Source organism: Pleurodeles waltl, chromosome 3_1, assembly GCF_031143425.1.
Source record: "Pleurodeles waltl isolate 20211129_DDA chromosome 3_1, aPleWal1.hap1.20221129, whole genome shotgun sequence".
In the NCBI taxonomy this organism is placed as follows: domain Eukaryota; kingdom Metazoa; phylum Chordata; class Amphibia; order Caudata; family Salamandridae; genus Pleurodeles; species Pleurodeles waltl.
Genome location: NC_090440.1, coordinates 1,497,067,132 through 1,497,087,320, shown reverse-complemented (window position 1 = coordinate 1,497,087,320; position 20,189 = coordinate 1,497,067,132). Strand labels below are relative to the sequence as shown.

Below are 20,189 nucleotides of genomic sequence, written 5' to 3'. Positions count from 1 at the left end.
GAAACAGCTGCTGGTTTTTGTAAATTACAGAAGCAGATTGTCACTTGTAAAGTCTCTTTGTACAGATAAGCTACATCAGCCTGTGTAAATACCTTTGTGAATGAGGAGCCATAAGTAATCAATAGCTAAGTGAGCTCCCTCTATACTAAACTACTGAAGCATTTTTTTATTGATGACGTTTAGAGGCCTTCAGCATGTAGTTTTGGCCCCTTTTAAACTTTATTTTCATATCGAATTAGGCCCTTGGTGGGCATTTGGTCAAAGTTTTAAATCTATCTACCAGCTCTACAAAGAGAGAACATTCCCAAAGTTGTATATGGATTATTCTTTCTCATCTTTAAAGCTGTGCTATTTTCTCTTAATTATAGTCATCAATCAACTTCATCACATAGTTCTCCAGTGAGAATAACGGTGGCAGTCAATGGAAAATGCTTCAGAGGAGAATGCTTGTTGTAAACAAAAAGTAAATGGTTATATCTTGCAAGAATATATGGCCTTCCCTACCATACAGTAAAACATATATATGGCTCTCTTGTGTGTGCTTAGTTTAATTCGGTTTTAATCACAGACACACCAATTGGGTATCATGTCATTTTAATGCCATTTATTCAGTGGTGTTTAAATACTCAAAATAAAAGAATTGTTGAATCATTACACTATTCAACTTTTTTCTCATGGGCATTTTAGGACACAAGGGATTCTTTGGTAGTATATGGTGCAAGAAATTCAAGTATTGAGGGGGGTGAGAACCCACCTTAAATAATAATCACAATTCATATCAAGGTCAACCACTAAGTCACTAAATAAGCCTGTGCTTAACCCTCTGATTGCTTGACACAAAGCATTCAGGATAACTTAGAGGTAAAGTGTAAAGTATTCATGCAGTACTCAAATAGTACTACAGTTAAAACATAACACATGAAAAACAAAAAATATATATATATATAAAAAAGAGAATAATGTAATGAATGACACAAAAAGGACAACACTCCAATACGTTAAACTGAAGATATGAATTTTTGAAGTTTGAATTGAAAATAGCATTAACCCCTTCGCTGCCAGGCCTTTTCCCCCTCAGGTGCCAGGCCCTTTTTTGGCTAATTGGGCCAGTTTGCACTTAGGCCCTCATAACTTTTTGTCCACATAAGCTACCCACGCCAAATTTGCATCCTTTTTTCCAACATCCTAGGGATTCTAGAGGTACCCAGAGTTTGTGGGTTCCCCTGAAGGAGACCAAGAAAATTGCCAAAATACAGCAAAAATGTAGTTTTAAAAAAAAAAGGAAAAAAGGGCTGCAGTATAAGGCTTGTGTTTTTTCCCCTGAAAATGGCATCAACAAAGGGTTTATGGTGCTAGAATCACCATTTTCCCAGCGTTAAGGAACAGGCATACTTGAATCAGGAAACCCAATTGTTCAACACAATTTTGGCATTTTACTGGGGCATACCTCATTTTTACTATTTTTTATGCTTACAGACTCCTTCCTGTTAGTGACAGAAATGGGTGTCAAACCAATGCTGGATCCCAGACAGCTAAACATTTCTGAATAGTAGACAAACTTCTGAATTCAGCAAGGGGTGATTTGTGTAGATCCAACAAGGGTTTCCTACAGAAAATAATGGCTGAAATGAACAAATATTGAAATTAAGGTGAAAAAAGCAGCCATTTTTCTCCACGTTTTACTCTGTAACTTTTTCCTGCGATGTCAGATTTTTAAAAGCAGTATACGGTTACGTCTGCTGGACCCGTATGGCTTGTAGGTTCATCAAGATCCCTAGGTACCCAGAGCCAATAAATGAGTTGCACCTTGCAATGGATATTCATTCTATCCCGGGTATACAGCAATTCATTTGCTGAAATATAAAGAGTGAAAAATAGGTATCAGGAAAACCTTTGTATTTCCAAAATGGGCACAAGGTAGGGTGTTGAAAAGCAGTGGTTATTTGCACATCTCTGAATTCTGGGGTTTTTATACTAGCATGTGAATTACAGGACATTTCTCAAAGAGACATCTTTTTTACACACTGTCTTACATTTGGTAGGAAAACATGTAGAGAAAGATAAGGGGCAATAACACTTGTTTTTCTGTTCCCCCAAGTCTGCCAATAAAAATGGTACCTCACTTGCGTGAGTAGGCCTAATGATCGCGACAGGAAACGTAACATGGACACATCAGATTTTTACATTGAAATCTGACATGTTTTTTTTTGCAAAGTGCCTAGCTGTAGATTTAGGCCTCTAGCTCAGCCGGGACCTAAGGAAACCTACCAAACCTGTGCATTTTTGAAAACTAGACACCTAGGGGAATCTAAGATGGGGTGACTTGTGGGCTCTCACCAGGTTCTGTTACCCAGAATCCTTTGCAACTCTCAAAATGTGGCCCAAAAAACAGCTTTTCTTCTCATTTCGGTGACAGAAAGTTCTGGAATCTGAGAGGAGCCTCAAATTTCCTTCCACCCAGCATTCCTCCAGGTCTCCTAATAAAAATTGTACCTCACTTGTGTAGGTAGGCATAGCACCCGCGACAGGAAATGCCCCAAAACACAACGTGGATACATCACATTTTCCCAAAGAAAACAGAGCTGTTTTTTGCAAAGGGCCTAGCTGAGGATTTTGGCCTCTAGCTCAGCCTGCACCTAGTGAAACCTGACAAACCTGCACATTTCTGAAAACTAGACACCTAGGGGAATCCAAGATGCGTTGACTTGTGGGGCTCTCACCAGGTTCTGTTACCCAGAATCCTTTGCAAACCTCAAAACATTGGCCAAAAAAACACTTTTTCCTCACAGTTTGGTGACAGAAAGCTCTGGAATTTGAGAGTACCCACAAATTTTCTTCCACCCAGCGTTCCCCCAAGTCTCCTGATAAAAATGGAACCTCACTTGTGTGGGTAGGCCTAGCCTGCATGACAGGAAATTACCCAAAACACAACATGGACACATCACATTTCCCCCCAAAAAACTGACATGGTTTTTACAAAGTGCCTAACTGTGGATTTTGACCTCTAGCTCAGCCGGCACTTACGGAAACCTAGCACACCTTTGCATTTTTTAAAACTAGACACCTAGGGGAATCCAGGATGGGGTGACTTGTGGGGCTCTCACCAGGTTCTGTTACCCAGAAACCTCTGCAAACCTCAAAATGTGACCAAAAAACACTTTTTCCTCTCATTTCGGTGACAGAAAGATCTGGAATCTGAGAGGAACGACAAATTTCCTTCCACCCAGCGTTACCCCAAATCTCACGATAAACTTGGTACCTCACTTGTGTGGGTAGGCCTAGCGCTGGCAACAGGAAATGCCCCAAAACACTTACTGGACACATCAAAATGATCAAATACTAAACTACCTGTTTTTCTGCAGGGGGTGGGGGGGGGGCAACCTGTGTTTTTGGTTCTGAGCTCAGCAGCAATCTTACCAAACCCAGACATTTCTGAAAACGTGACACCCGAGGGAGCCCAGGGAGGTGTGACTTGTGTGGATCCCCCAATGTTTTCTTAGCGTGAATTGTCAGCAAACCTTAATTTAGTTAAAAAATCTCATTTTTCCCCACATTTCTGTGTGGGATCAACACACCGGGACAAATTTCCTACCACCCAACGTTCCCCTCAGTCTCCCGGTAAAAATGATATTTAACTTGTGTAGGTTGGCCAAGTGCCTGTGACAGGGAAAAAAACAAAAACATGTCAAAATTGAGTGCTCCCCTTATTGAAATATACCCCCCAAAAAAATAAACTGATGTCTAGTGGGCATTTCTGCTGCCTGATCGCATCATATGCTTCGAGAGACACAAAAGGAAAGGAGAGGCCTTTCCTTTCTTTTCATGTCTCTCCCCTTGCCTTTCCCTTCCAGGATCGTGCTGGAAGCATGCTTCCAGGGTGATCCAAGGTGACCTCTGATGTGATCCATGTGCGATTTGCACGCTGATGTCATCAGACGTCACCTTTGGGGGTGGAAGGGGAAGCAATTCCCTTTCCATCCCTGACTGGGGGGTGTGGGAGGGAGGCCCACAGGGGGAGAGCTAGTGCTATCTCTATGGGCCGGGTACAGGACGAGCTGGTCTCGTCCCAGGGACACAGGAACCATGTGCCAGGAAGAGACCAGCTCACCCCAGGCACCCAGAGGGTTAAAAACCACAAAGCACAAACCGTTGTTATCTAGTTACGCTAAACTGGGTCCAAGTCGAACGTTAAGGCCAACCGATATGGATGGCCTGTTGGATACAGGGACCCGGTTCATCACGTTAGAATGTTTTCTTTCAGGCTTAGAAACATTCTGTGGAAAGAAGTGGTCAAGCTAGATCCAAAGCAGTGCTCAATGATAGCAGGCTGCTGAAGAGCCAGGTGCCACGTCCGACTGCATCAAAGAGGGAAAAACTTTGACTGACCAAAGTCCAAAGTCTGTGCCCAGGAAGGCCTTGACGTAGATCGGATGCTGTTCAGTTCAGACAATGCCCTATACATTTGGACTTGAAGACCTTCCTGAAAGTGAGGTCTGCATCATTAGACAAACGATCAAGTTGAGGCTGTCTGGCAATGCAACATTGATGGCTGCAGCTTCAATGGCAATTCAGTCTCTGACAGTTCTTCAGGCATACGTTTGGCTAAAAGTTTAAAAGTTCACCTTCTTATAGTTTAAGGGCAGGAGGAAGTCAGTGTAATACCAGCCAAGGCTCTAGGACCCATTGGACATCACTGAGGTTTAGGACTTACTCCAGTAGAGGCCAATAACAAGGTCCAGGGAAGGTTCAGTTGGAACTCTTAAGCCGGGATGTTGCAGGGGAGAGAACTCTGGAATCTTGTTGCGTCCCTGTAGCTCAAAGAGGGGTCCGGTATTCTGACCATTGGGGTCACTTCTGAGGTCCTGGGCTTAAGACAAGCAGGTCCAGTTTTCCTTTAATTTCTTCAGACACCAGGGCAATCTTGCTTCTGGTCCTTTAAAAGTCCACAAGTAGTCTCAAAAGGGATCTGGGGATGCCATTATTACGCCAAGTGCCAGACTATGGGTTTTAGAAAATCCTGACCACTCCCTAATCAGTAGGGTAAAAGATCCCCGGGATGACCCTACTAACATGTGCAAAACTACCTGTGTGCTTTACTATAAACTTTCCTAGAGAACCTCCTTCTTCCTAAGTTCAACTTAACATAACCTTTCTTCCCCTGATCAGAACTCCTTGTCCCCACAGAGATGGGTAGCTTTGATAGTGGGTGTGTTTGTCACTCTAAACTAGTACTAGGGCAGCTCCCCTTCACCTCTCTATTCCACTGGGTTTGGAGCCAAGGTGACTAGGAAGAAAGGAGGGAAGCAGGCCTAGTTTGAGTCACATCTTCCATTAACTGAGTAGGCATCCTTGGAAGCTGTACACAACCTCCAGGTCATCATGCTCAAGGAAGAGTACCACCCCTCCACATCCACACCTTTTGTCTACTGTCTTGGAGCAATCCACATCTTACTACATAGAAGCCATCAGAAGTCATGTGAAACTGGACACTGGCAGAAATGTCAGTTTGGCTTACATAAGAAAATTTCTACTTTCTAGAAGGGTAACTTCCAAAATAGTGGAATAAAATCTGAGTTGCCCTTTAAATTGGACTTTCAACCATTTTTCTATCTGCTCCCAAATTGAAATTGTCTTGCTCATTGGAGAACTTGCAAGACTGAACTTCCATGTCCAAAAAGATTGCCAGTGAAGTACAACCTCCTTACTGATGTTGCAACATATTCCCTGTCCATTCCTTGACCCTTGAGCTGCTGGTCCTGCACATTACACACTATTCTATTAATGTGCTTTTCTCACTTTTTTACACATTGTGACTTCAGGAACATTCTCTTGTGCTCCATATTTGACAGTGTCCTGATGATGATCCTGTATTTACAATAGGATTGAAATATTGTCAATTTGCACACAGTTCTGTTTCATTGTGATAATTCAGGTGTCGTGTTGTTCTTTACAGATTTGGTACACACTTTGAACACCTTTGTCATACATTTGTATCATACTTCTAACACCACTGAGCACATTTGATACTAGTACCCACTTGCTTGTTCATTACATTTTTGATTTTGACTTTTTTGCATTTTATGTGTATATTCAGTTACCATTTGGCTTTGCTAATAGTTTGTTTGAATTACTCCAGTAACCCAATCTGAAAGTAAGCCCTATAAATTGCTATAGTGCAATACAGTGTTTTCTATTGGAGAGCCAGCCTTGCCACAGTGAAAAATAATTTTAAAGGGATCAGACTGCAAGGACATGTAATGTATTCAATATATATACACTACTTCTTATATACAATGCACTCTTTAGGCCCCACCTTTAAGGAAATTTGAAAGTATTAATAAGGAAGGCTTACACCTAGCAAGAGGTTTGTTTTGCCAGGTTGAAAGTGCAGTTTAAAGCTGAAGACTCAGGGTGCAGTGGCTGGCATGGAGACCTGTAGTAGAACTTCATTTACAGGTCCTTGGTTCAAGTTGTAATATATACAAAGGACTTACAAATCCAATTAAATGTGCCAATTAGTTGTATGCCAATTTCTATCATGTCTAGAGAGGAGAGCACAGTCCCTTTACCAGTAGTTGGCAGGAGTAAAATGTGTAGAATCCTATAGCCAACAAAAAGGAATTCAGAAAAAGACCAAAATCAGGGGGATTACCATACAATAGATGGTCATTTACAACAGATGGATACTTTAAGTGCTTATAAATCAACAATTGAAAGACATAGAACTGGTAAATGCTTAATATCTCACCACCTATTTGAGATAATTTCTAAATCAACCTACAAGGTCTGGGTTATATGTGGTAAGAAGGCAGAATTAATGCTTCAATACAATAGGTCATTTAAGCCAGGCATATTTGTTTTGCCAAAGCTTAGGATTGATGGTGGTGGTAGTTGTGTGGTGGTGTCGAGAATGGTATTCATCTTGGTTATGATGGTGCTGGAGGTCCATATATTGGTGCTGGAGTGGTGATATTAGTGGTATAGTATTTGTATAATAATGTAGTATTGGTAATATTGTTAATGGTAATGGTGGAAATATTTTGGTGGTTGAGCATTTTTGGTGGTTTTATTGTTAGTGGGGATATTGGAAATGGCGGTGATATTGGCAAATGTATTAGTGTGGATATTTGGGGTGTTGGTAGTAATTGGTTTGGTGGTGATATTAAAGGTATTTGTCTGTGGGTTAGTGTTTGTTGTAGTACTATTGGTGGTGGTATTGAAGACGGTAGTCCTGAAGGAGGCACTGGAATAGTGTAGGTGGTACTGGTATTAGTGCCAGTATTTAAAGTGATGGTCTTTTTGGTGTTATTCTTAATAATGACTGTGCTACTGGTGGTGATATTCGTGTCCATGGCTTTTTTTGTTGGTATTGGTGGTGGTTCTAGTGCCAATACTGGTAGTAGTAGTGGTGGTTGCTGGGGTGCTGGTGATATTGGTGGTGGTGGTGTAGGTAAAAGTGGTGGGTTTATTTGTGTTAATATCGGTGGTACTGGTGCTGGCATTGGTGGTAGTTATATTTGCACTGTGGTCAGTGGTAATATTGTCATGATTAAATTGGTTGTTCTGAGAAAGTGGATTATTAGTTGTTGGAGGGTAGTGATCTCAGGTATTACTGTCACCATTCTTATTAGTTGCAGCAAAGGCTGCAGTTATTTAAACATGAGCTCCCTCTCTGGTAGCTATCACACAAATGAGGCAAGTTTAACTTACGAAAATGTGTAAATTATTTAGAAGTACCAAACAGTTAAAACGTTTCTATACACCAGATTTTTCAGGTTAGGATGAGTACACATTGACCCAGTTAAGGGTCCCAAGACTTCAGAAACTGCACTTGGAAGCTAAGACTTATTTCAGTAGAAGCCCCCAGCAAGGTCAAGGGCAAGTCTACTTGGAACAGGTCAGCTGGGCTTGTCAGGAAAAATGGCTTCCAGACATGAACAGGAATTCAGCCATCTGACCCTTGGAGTCCATTTCTATAACATAAGTACAAGTGGGTGCAGATCTAGCCATTCCGATCTCCTCACAGGTCTCAATGGGAGATGAAGTCCTTCTTCTGCAGGTCCAGTATTGTTCTGAATAGGTTGCCCAGATGCGCTACAATTATGTCTGGGTTTAGTATATGTTTTGTAGCATTTCTGGTATGGCTTCTGACAGACAATCCTACAGTGCCCTTCTCTGGCCAAATCCAAACCAGTGACACCCTTCTGTAGAGCCCATGTGTAAACTTTAGAGGTGTGCCTAAGGAAATGACCTCTCCTCTTCCGGGTTCAAAGCAGTTGTAGTAGGAGTTCTTCTCACACTGTGATTGGTCCCTGCCAGACAAGGGGAATAAAAAAGGATCCTGTCAAGGGGCCAGCTAACATTTACTTGTGAAAGTGTAGGCCTTTTGGAAGATAATCAAGTTCCAGAATATATCACAGATGGTAGTCATGCCAGAGGAACAGAACATCTCCCCATAACAAAGGCCTTTATTCTGCTCTTTCAGCAGTTGTCACATCTCATCAGGGGGTGATTCAGCTGTCGGGTGGCTGTTAGAGCTTATGGAAATGGGCCTTCACAGGTTATGCGCAGAGGAAGAAAAACATTTTAAAAGCTTTTTTGCAAATTATTTAAGTTGAATTTACCAGTGAATTGGGCCTGTATTAAACATTCCATAAAGTCTGAGTATAAGATTTGTAGGGGCTTTCTCACCACATATAAATTAGTAAATGTAATATTGTATCCCCGTGCATTCCTATAGAACAGCCAACCCTTCTACAGTGCAAATAGCTATTGGGGCCTTTTCATTGTGAGGATACATTTAACATTATACTTTTACACGTCCTACTTTTGAATACCACGTGCGTCCACCTCATTGGAAGTAAGGCCTGGTTAGTGTTGACATATTTAAAAGAAAGGTTTAGACCTATAAAAAAGGGTTATTTTGATTTGTTGAATTTGTAGCTTTGAAACTACATAACCGGACTACAATGGTAGGCCTGCAATCATGTTTGCACTCTCACTCTAGTGGGTGGCAGTCCACTAGTGACATTGAACTTACAGGTGATGTTTATACTTTGTACCATATACTAGGGGCTTTCTGCTAAGTTACATTTACCAAATAGGAATAACGCCATTATCAACATGTTATAGAGATCAGCGCACAAGCACTTGGGGCAGGTTAGCAAAGTCCCAGCGATAGGAGTCAAACAACCAATGGCATCAGTCAATCAATCAAACAAGTTGGGGTGATCATGCAAAAAGAGGCTTTTTCTTACAGTGGTAATTGCATTGGCACTATTGTTGGTGTTATACTAGTGATGTGTGGTAGTGGTAGTGGGCTTGGTGGTCATATTAGTTGTGGTGGTGGCAATGGAACTGGCACAAATGGTTTGGATATTGATGTGGGCAACATTAGTGGTGCTCATAGAACTGGATGATATTATTAGTAGTTGCAGTATTGACGAGGTGGTCTGATTGGCACTGGTGATGTATTGGAAAGGTTTTATTGGTGGTGGTAGTGTAGCATTGGTAGTGTATGTGGTGGTTATATCAGTGACATTGATGATACTTCCAGTCATGCTGTTGGTATTGTATTAGTGGTGGTGGTGAGTTTGAGTTGGTAGTGGTTATGGTGGCAGCACTGTGGTGGTGATATTCATGATATTACAAGTGGTTGTGAGGTATTGTCATTGGAGGGGTATGGTGTTAGTGGTGGTGGCATTAGTAGTCATGGTTTGATGGTCCTGGTGGTATTGGTGGTGTCAGCATTGGTCCCAGTGTTATTGGTATTGGTGCGTTATGGTATTGTTATGTTGGTGATATTGATGATGATGGTGGTAGTGTTAGAGATTGCATTAGCATTGTGGTATTGGTGGTATTGATATTGAACACAGAGTGATATTAATCGTGGTTGTGGTACTACTGGTGGTGCTGCTAATGTGGTTTAGCTATTGATGGCAGATGTGGCAATGTTAGTGGTACTGGTAATTGTGGCAGTATTGGTGATGTTGGTGAGGATAGTGATATTTGTGCTTGTGATGGTATTAGTTTAATTGGTAGCAGTACTGGTATTGGTTGTGTGGGATGCTAATGGAGCTATTGTGGCATTGATTGCTGCATGTTATTGTTGGTGGTTGTTAGTTGAAGAGGCATTGGTGGTTTTGAATTAGTTCCTACTCCTTAAAATGTGATATCATTAACGTATACATCTGAACTGCTTTTTGTCAATCTTATCCTTTCTCTGCCTTTCTCCTAGATGGCTGTTCAATGTTAGTTAACAAAACGCCATAAGAGGTCATGTCAGCCTATTTTATTGTCAGGCTTGCACTCAAGTCATAATAAAATCCCTAGAAAATGATTGCTGCAGAAAAAATACTGTTTTCTCTTCACAATGCTTAGAGAGATAAATAACTGAATGTCACAAAACGTGATAGCAGAGTGCTCAATGCACTCAATGGCCATGCATTACAAAGCAGAAACTTCATAGGAAGTGAGAATGATATATTCTAAATAGCATAAAGTTGAAAGAGAAATACTCATCTTGTCAGTTTTAACATTTGTTTAACAATGACTTAAGGCAACATCAGAATATGTTCCTCCAAATAAGCCAATGGTTGAAACGGGCAGACACAAAACCCACCCTTTGTATACCTTAAATATTAGCTCTTGTAGACATCTGCACTCTCAGGTCAGAGAGACTCTGTACACTGCCTGTCTTAATGTAGTTATGACATTGGACCTATTTAACCACAGGAAAAAGCTCATTATTTAACATATGAGAAAGATACTCATTGACTGCCTGTAGGAAGTTGGCTCTGTATGCACTATTTCAAAGTAAGGAATAGTATGCACAGAGTCCAAGGGTTCCCCTTAGAGGTAAGATAGTGGCAAAAAGAGATAATACTAACGCTCTATTTTGTGGTAGTGTGGTCGAGACGTAGGCTTATCAAAGGAGTAGTGTTAAGCATTTGTTGTACATACACACAGGCAATAAATGAGGAACACACACTCAGAGACAATTCCAGGCCAATAGGTTTTTGTATAGAAACATATCTTTTCTTAGTTTATTTTAAGAACCACAGGTTCAAATTCTACATGTAATACTTTGCATGAAAGGTATTGCAGGTAAGTACTTTAGGAACTTTGAATAATCACAATAGCATATATACTTTTCAAATAAAACACATATAGCTATTTTAAAACTAGACACAGTGCAATTTTCACAGTTCCTAGGGGAGGTAAGTGATTGTTAGTTCTTGCAGGTAAGTAAACCACCTACGGGGTTCAAGTTTGGGTCCAAGGTAGCCCACCGTTGGGGGTTCAGAGCAACCCCAAAGTTACCACACCAGCAGCTCAGGGCCGGTCAGGTGCAGAGTTCAAAGTGGTGCCCAAAACACATAGGCTTCAATGGAGAAGGGGGTGCCCCGGTTCCAGTCTGCCAGCAGGTAAGTACCCGCGTCTTTGGAGGGCAGAACAGGGGGGGTTTGTAGGGCACCGGGGGGGACACAAGTTAGCACAGAAAGTACACCCTCAGCAGCACGGGGGCGGCCGGGTGCAGTGTGCAAACACACGTCGGGTTTTCTATTGGAATCAAAGGGAGACCAAGGGGTCTCTTCAGCAATGTATGCAGGCAAGGGGGGGGCTCCTCGGGGTAGCCACCACCTGGGCAAGGGAGAGGGCCTCCTGGGGGTCACTCCTGCACTGGAGTTCCAATCTTTCAGGTCCTGGGGGCTGCGGGTGCAGAGTCTTTTCCAGGCGTCGGGATCTGGGAGTCAGGCAGTCGCGGTCAGGGGGAGCCTCGGGATTCCCTCTGCAGGAGTCGCTGTGGGGGCTCAGGGGGGGCAACTCTGGCTACTCACGGTCTCGTAGTCGCCGGGGAGTCCTCCCTGAAGTGTTTGTTCTCCACAAGTCGAGCTGGGGGCGTCGGGTGCAGAGTTGCAAGTCTCACGCTTCTGGCAGGAAACGCAGTTGTCTTGAAGTTGCTTCTTTGGAAACAAAGTTGCAGTCTTTGGTGAACAGGGCCGCTGTTCTCTGGAGTTTCTTGGTCCTTCTAGAGCAGGGCAGTCCTCTGAGGATTCAGAGGTCGCTGGTCCTGGGGAAAGCGTTGCTGGAGCAGTTTCTTCAGAAGGGGGGGAGACAGGCCGGTAGAGCTGGGGCCAAAGCAGTTGGTGTCTCCGTCTTCTCTGCAGGGTTTTTCAGCTCAGCAGTCCTCTTCTTCTTAGGTTGAAGGAATCTGAGTTCCTAGGTTCAGGGGAGCCCCTAAATACAGAATTTAGGGGTGTGTTTAGGTCAGGGAGGGCAGTAGCCAATGGCTACTAGCCCTGAGGGTGGCTACACCCTCTTTGTGCCTCCTCCCAAGGGGAGGGGGTCACATTCCTATCCCTATTGGGGGGATCCTCCATCTGCAAGATGGAGGATTCCTAAAAGTCAGAGTTACTTCCGCTCAGGTTGCCTTAGGGGCTGTCCTGACTGGTCAGTGACTCCTCCTTGTTTTTCTCATTATCTCCTCCGGCCTTGCTGCCAAAAGTGGGGCCGTGGACGGAGGGGGCGGGCAACTCCACTAGCTGGAATGCCCTGTGGTGCTGTAACAAAGGGGGTGAGCCTTTGAGGCTCACCGCCAGGTGTTACAGTTCCTGCAAGGGGGAGGTGATAAGCATCTCCACCAAGTGCAGGCTTTGTTACTAGCCACAGAGTGACAAAGGCACTCTCCCCATGTGGCCAGCAACATGTCTCGAGTATGGCAGGCTGCTAAAAACAGTCAGCCTACACGGGTAGTTGGTTAAGGTTTCAGGGGGCACCTCTAAGGTGCCCTCTGGGGTGTATGTTACAATAAAATGTACAGTGGCATCAGTGTGCATTTATTGTGCTGAGAAGTTTGATACCAAACTTCCCAGTTTTCAGTGTAGCCATTATGGTGCTGTGGAGTTCGTGTTTCACAGACTCCCAGACCATATACTCCCATGGCTACCCTGCACTTACAATGTCTAAGGTTTTGCTTAGACACTGTAGGGGCACAGTGCTCATGCACTGGTGCCCTCACCTATGGTATAGTGCACCCTGCCTTAGGGCTGTAAGGCCTGCCAGAGGGGTGACTTATCTATACTGCATAGGCAGTGTGAGGTTGGCATGGCACCCTGTGGGGACTTACTCGTTTTGTCCTCACCAGCACACACAAGCTGGTAAGCAGTGTGTCTGTGCTGAGTGAGGGGTCCCCAGGGTGGCATAAGATATGCTGCAGCCCTTAGAGACCTTCCCTGGCATCAGGGCCCTTGGTACCAGGGGTACCAGTTACAAGGGACTTACCTGGATGCCAGGGTGTGCCAATTGTGTAAACAAAAGTACAGGTTAGGGAAAGAACACTGGTGCTGGGGCCTGGTTAGCAGGCCTCAGCACACTTTCAAATCAAAACATAGCATCAGCAAAGGCAAAAAGTCAGGGGGTAACCATGCCAAGGAGGCATTTACTTACACTGCCACATGTCGAAATTTATCAAATATATATGCAGCCAAAAGACCTTTTGTAAGAAAATGGGATATTAGTTGTGTGGCCTGCACAAGCAATTGGTCCACATTTGTTCTCCACTGGGAATCAAGCACTCCATTGTAGTGATTGAATCTCTCAGGGTAGTGAAGTACAAAGCCTACTCATAGGGGACCGGGGCTCCCCAAGCAATTTGTAGATTTCAAACATTAAAACAGTAATTGACAAAAATACACAAACAGGAACACGCCAAACAAATACTTGAATTACGAAAGATATAATTATTTTATTTGGAAACAATATGCAAAAATGTAAAAACTGTAATGGGAAGGTTTGTGCTGCATGGCGGCAACTAACTTTTTAATGTTTGTTTTTTTATTTAGGAAAGTTGAAACCTCAGGTTAGATTCTACATTTTCTAAGCAATTTCTGTTTTTATATTTAAGGTACATAAGACCTGCAAAAGCTTTTTCCCATGAATATGTGGTAGGGAAAGGAAGTAAAACCATAAGTGCTTCTCAACTCTCCATAGCCTCTCTGTCACTTGTAATTCATTTGTTTTATAGCACCTCTTATACTAGTGTAGGGTTTTGGAGCACTTTACAGGAGACTACACGGTGTAAGATTCACGCCATCCACACTGATAGGCATTTTCTAAGAGTGCTTCGCCTGGTGAAAAACAAACTCAGGATTCAGAAGACAACACAGTGGTTAGCGTTGACTTTAATTAATAATAAGAATGTATTTCTATGGAAACAATCCATTTTTAGTAGCATAAGAAAAATTAAAGACTGGGAAAAAAACGACTTTCTAATTTGTGCCATCCAGTTTCAAGCCACTGTTTTGTGGCAGTTCATAGTTCACTGTGTTAGATTGCGATTGTAGCTTTTAAATTGTACAGAAACAAAATCTATGTGACAAAAGCAGTAACCCCCTGTCTTGTGCACATAAAATACTGTTCTTCGCATGAAACACATTCTTTGCAGCAGGCATATTACCATCTGCACTACCTTTGAGTCAAAACTAAAGCTAGATAACTCTCCAGTCTTCCTTCAGCAAGTACATTAAGCACTAGAGTTAGCTTGACACTTTTATTTGTGCCAGAAAGCTGCTGGGTGTACAATGAACTTTGCAGTGCTTTTAAAACTACTGCTCAAAGGAAGTAATAAATATAAAAACACACAACTGTTTTTCAGAGGCCTTCCTCCTGGCCCAGGCCTGGAGACCCTCTGGGAATGTGTCATGGACCCCTGGGAGTCCGCAAACCACAGGTTGGGAACCACTGGCCTAGATCAAAAATCGTATGTCAAAGCCTTTACTTATACTAAAATGCCATGATGGAATGTCAGTTTGAATGAACACACTGATATTTGCAATAAAACGTGTAATAAAACTTGGAGACTTTGAACATAAATGATTGTCAGCATCATTTCATTATTTAAACATTCACAAGGGAATGGGTCTAAGCATGTCTGGGTGACTGGTAAGCTCAACATAACTTTAAGAATGAATAACACAATTAAAATGTAACATTTATGATCCCTACCAGGGTAACCTTTTACCCCTAGAGGGTGTTTTTTAGCAGGCATTGCTAATAACATTCAGCATAAAACTATGCACTTTAAACATAGTCCTAAAGAGCACCAAAGTTATAATCACAACACATTTTTAATTACAGTCTTTCACCCCTAGGTGGTGACTGTAACATGAAGACGTATGTTAAACCTCTTCAGACCACAAGGACTGTAGCCATGGTCTTTGCCCCTATATAACGCAACACCCCCCGATGTAAAGCACATGCTCCAGCATAAGGAGTGCATAGCAATCCATTGAAACCCTTAAGGGTTATCAGTTCAGAGTCCCACCCCACTTAGAGTGGGGGCTCTGGTAACCCTTTTAGGGGGAAGCTGTGCTGCTCCTGCAACTCACCACACACTTTAGCCACCTTTTAGTTTTGACCCCATTATCCTGGGGCCACCACAAACCAAAAATTAGTGATTTTTATTAAATAAAATGTGACCCAGCACCGCAGAGCCTTCCGGAGTGCTCCTCACGCTTTCATGGATAGTAGAGCGCCAGCTCTCCCGTTCCCGTTGCGGAGAGGTACTTTACTTTGTGTTTTTGCTTTTCTTTCTGCCTATGTGGCCTTGCACCATGCTCCTTGCTCTTGGGGTGGCCGGTCCTCTCTTGCATTGATTCACGCTGGGGACAGCTCAGGTAGCTTCTGAGAACCGGGGTGGTCTCTTGATGGGGTGTGATGGGGGAGTACATTGACACACCCCTCCCTCTCCTCAGGCCCTAGGGCCCAGGGATTGGGTCCTGGACCCCACAAAACCTTGCCAGTTCTTGGGCATTCTGGGTAAGAACATATACTAAGATCCACACAAGCCTTTCCAGTCTGGATTTCCTTAGGCCTCTTTGTTTCGGAAATGCCCAGGATTGGAAAGATTCTCATGGTAATGGCTGGCTCAGAGCCCTGTTACTGCAGCCGGTCCCTAGTGCAATGAAGAGAAAATTGGGATTTGATTTTGTTGAGTGTAGTTATGATACATGGGCTGGGCTGACTGGAAGTAAATCCCCACTCTATCCCCCCCTGTTAGCAGAGATACTGTATGTAAAATGTTGGGCTGGGGGAGCAATTGACCATGCCTTGGGGCCTCTCCCCTCAAGTTTAATATTCCTTGGTGACTAGTGAGTGAATCTCTACTCAGGGATTTCCCTTCTGCAATTACCCCCTACCCGTTGATAAACAAGGGAACAGTATCATTAGTAAGGGAAGGAGGGTACCTCCCCTTTCCAATGTTACCCCCACCATTATGGTCATGCTCAGGGGTTGAGCTTGGCCCATAAGTACTGAACATAATGAATGTAAATGGATCCCCCTTGTACTTTTTTTTTGTACACTGATAATGTAAACGTCCCTGGTGTGCTGCTTGTCACAAATTAAAACACATATCAGGCTGCTTCGGAAGCTAAGCCATAGAAAGGGAAATCCTCTAGTAGTTGCACCAAAGAAATGTCCCCTGTTTACTGGGAAGATGAGATGTTTGTGTAGCTCGGAGGTTGTGAACATCTCATAGATGAAACTAAACAAATGTGCTTTATCTATCTATCTATCTATCTATCTATCTATCTATCTATCTATCTATCTATCTATCTATCTATCTATCTATCTATCTATCTATCTATCTATCTATCTATCGATCTAGCTATCTATCGATCTAGCTATCTTTCTCGCTAGCTGCTACAACCTTGAGCTGTTTAAACATTTATAGAGAGCATCTTTCTTGCAAACAGTTTATGTGACATTTGGCTTGCCCCATGCTGTCTTAACGCTGTAGCATACAGACAGCTTTAGTATTTTGCTACAGCATATTTTTGTTGCTTGTATTGTATCCAGGTCATATATCTAAAGTAAAATGTAGCCGTCAAAATATCCAATTCTTTGTCAGAATTTCACAGTCATGTTATCATCTGACGGAAATATTACATATCTCTATATGGCTTGCAACAGGATTGTTACATTAGGTGCACATTTCTGTTATTAACTCAGCTGGGGTAATGGTTCTCTAAATCATATTTAGGACACAATAAATGTATAGGACTATAAACTGATTATGATATTCTAGTGCCAAATCCTATTGAAATCTATAATCACAAAATAAAAGGTACTTATAACTTGGATACCAGTATAAAAGTAATGTGCATAGATTTAACTGTTGCTTCTGTTATTTGCAGGTCCTGAGGAAGCAGAATTCAAGTGCCCAAAGAATCATTTGGCGTGCATCGGTACAAAAACATGTATTCATGTTTCCAGTTTATGCAATGGTGTCTATGATTGTTCTGATGGATACGACGAAGGAGTTCATTGCCGTGGTAAGTCAAACTTCTGCTAGTATCCTCTATTGTCGGAGAGTCATAAAAGAAAAAGATGAGGGCAAATGTACTATTTAATTTCTAATAAAAAATGCTGACCGATTATGTATGTGTGTTTGGGGTATATGTGCGTATGGCTGGTGCATGTGGTGTGTCTTTGTGTGTGGCAGAATCAATGCAAAGTGAGGTAAATACCTACATTCGTGCCGTTTTGAAACAATGGTTGTACCATATTTGGTAGCATGGATTCTTGCAGCATGCAAAAAAAGTAGACAAGAAAGTTCCTGAACGAGAAAATGTATCCAGGCATATTAATAAAGTATTATGATTGGAAACCTATGTTTGGCATAGAACTTTTTACGCTCAGATGGTCGAATGTTCTAAGAGATTTGTGGCCTTTTTTATCAAGGAGTTAAGGCTTTCTCCCTCACCATTGACCCTCTTCCCAACTCAGGCCTTTAATGTGGGTGTACACATTTAAGTCTGTACATTTCTGTTATACATTTCATGTTTTATTGTCTTTGAACTTAGAAGTTGACTCAGCAAAATAGGTGATACAATTTTAGAATACATTTTCCACGGGGAAGCTATTAAGTGAAACAATAAAACAAACATTTAGTATTGCAAATAAAGAAAGTGTGAATAGAAGTGGGTCAAAAAGAAAAGAAGACAGAGCTAAGGAATAAATGCAAACATCAATTTAAACAAGGAAGCAAATCGAAATGGGAGAGAAAGCAGGAGAAGATTGACATACGAATAAGGGACTTTTTGCGATCAGGATTGCATTTTGAGAACTGACCAATGTACTAATAGCCAGGTTCTGAAAATATGAAATTGCAGTCAACCATAGGGCAAGACTTGCCTCATTAATATTCATTTGGCAAGTCACATCTTTTGACTCCCTGTGATTTGATACAATCACATGGAAGTGGACTGCAAGGAACAGCAGACCACTAATCCCTGTGATTATTGTATTTCAAAATGCAAAACTTTTTTCTATTAAGGCAGCCTTAGGCCCCTAAAGGAAACTGTTTTTCCCTTTTGGAAAACTTTGGTGAGTGCAGGGTGGAAGTCTCTCCCAGCGGTTACCACCTCAGTTTACAAGGGGAAAGAGGTCCAAAGGACACCACTTCCCATTTGCAAATCGGTTACCATCCCAACTTGATAGTCTGTAACTGGTTTGCAACCAGAAATACAGTCACAAACCGTTAATGTATACCATATCAATTCTTGAGATTGTGTATGGGTCAGTACTCCCAAATGCATACATTGTTTTACTGTAGACAGTTTAAGCAATCATGAGAATCTCAGGAAAAATGTAATAAAGAAGTGTTCCTTGCATGCTTTCTGTTGTCTGCCTGCTATCTCATTGAGAGAAAAAGCAGGAGACAAACCGGAAGATGTGTCAGAATTACCCCATCGACGCAGGGCATTATGATGTTCAAGGTCACCTGTAATAAGGTTTGTTGATCTTTTTGTCCAAGAAGGGCCATACACCACACTACGCTATGTGGGAGGAGGGGTGAGGTGGGCATGCTGCAGGCGAAGGAGGCTGGCACTCTTCTGAGGAGCACAAGTTGGACCACCACGAAGGCTGACTGGCCCAGTCTGGGCTGTTACTAACTGGATTCCTAGAGGCCCGCGACCCTCTCTGCCCTACTGCACCCCAGCCATTGCCACCCGCTGCTGCCCACCCACTTTTCCTGCTGGGGAAACAGCAGCACCACAGGCATAGAGAGGGTGGCAAGCCAGTAAGGCAGTAAGTTGGGGGTGGAGATATATTAGGCTTAAAGGGTTCAGAAACTGGGTCCTGCTGCATGGTATGAAAGTGGGCAGTACAGCTTGTTTCCACAGCGGGACCATTGTTGCTGCTTGACACATCTTGCCACCTCTCGCCTCACCTTGCTGGCTAGCCGCTCCCATTGCTGCAGCCTCCTTGGACAGTACCATTGTCAAATCACATGCATCTACTGATGCCAAGATGACATAATCTGGCTGGAATTCGGCTGGAATCTCCTCCTCCCTTCAGTTGGGCCCTACATAATTAGTGTGTGGCAACAAAGAGGACCCACAGAGCAATTTTTACCCTCTTGTCTCACTACACACCTTATTCATATCTTTCTATTTTTACTCGACCTACTTAATCATTTTAACTATTTATTAAATTTATTTTACTTTCCTGAGCGCTAGTGGAACGTACGCGAAGCACCTGTGAGCAAGTAGTGTACCACTTGAAACTTGAAAGGAACTGCAGGATGGCTTTTGGAGACCCTTCCCTCTTCTTATCCTGCCCCAAAGCCAGTGTCCTTTACCATTGCCTGCGACTTAGCCCTATCCTGACCCTACCAGCACGAGTCACTCCTCGCAGACCTCAGGAGCCTTTGTGTCGAGCAACTGCTGCCCTTTTGCCTTAACTCTCTTTTTCTAAGAATGAGCATGCTCATGCCCCCTTCCTTTGTCAACCAACCGAACAGGTTAGGGTGCTGCAGCGCCGTCCAGTGAATATCAGTGTATTTCAGACATTAGACTTCATACATTAGCCATTAGGCATCAAGCTTCAGGCACCTGCAGGCAAACCTTCCTGGACACAGACAATGATGCACATGCTTGTGCCTTCCACCGGTGGATAGTATAGTGTGGAGGCACCGCCCAGCAAATATCAGAGCATCGGGCACCAGGCATCAGCCACCTACAGGAAAACCTTTCTGTACACAGCCTACGACACTCATGCTTGTGCCCCCTACCCTGTGGAAAGTGGGGTGTGGCAGCTTCGCTCAACTAATCATATTCAACTGTAATATCTTATTTCACTAGGTGGACCAGAAGCTCAGTCAGCCTAACAAGCCATCTCAC

The 20,189-nt window shown here is 42.9% G+C and overlaps 1 protein-coding gene across 1 annotated transcript in view; it reads left to right on the top strand.

Moving 5' to 3' along the window:
* The window catches only part of LRP1B (LDL receptor related protein 1B), a 4,500,992-nt gene that overhangs the window by 997,944 nt on the left and 3,482,859 nt on the right, over positions 1–20,189 (top strand). Inside the window, exon 3 of the mRNA XM_069225083.1 lies at positions 17,199–17,336. Coding sequence (XP_069081184.1) covers positions 17,199–17,336 — 138 coding nt within the window. The remainder of the gene's footprint in view (positions 1–17,198; positions 17,337–20,189) is intronic.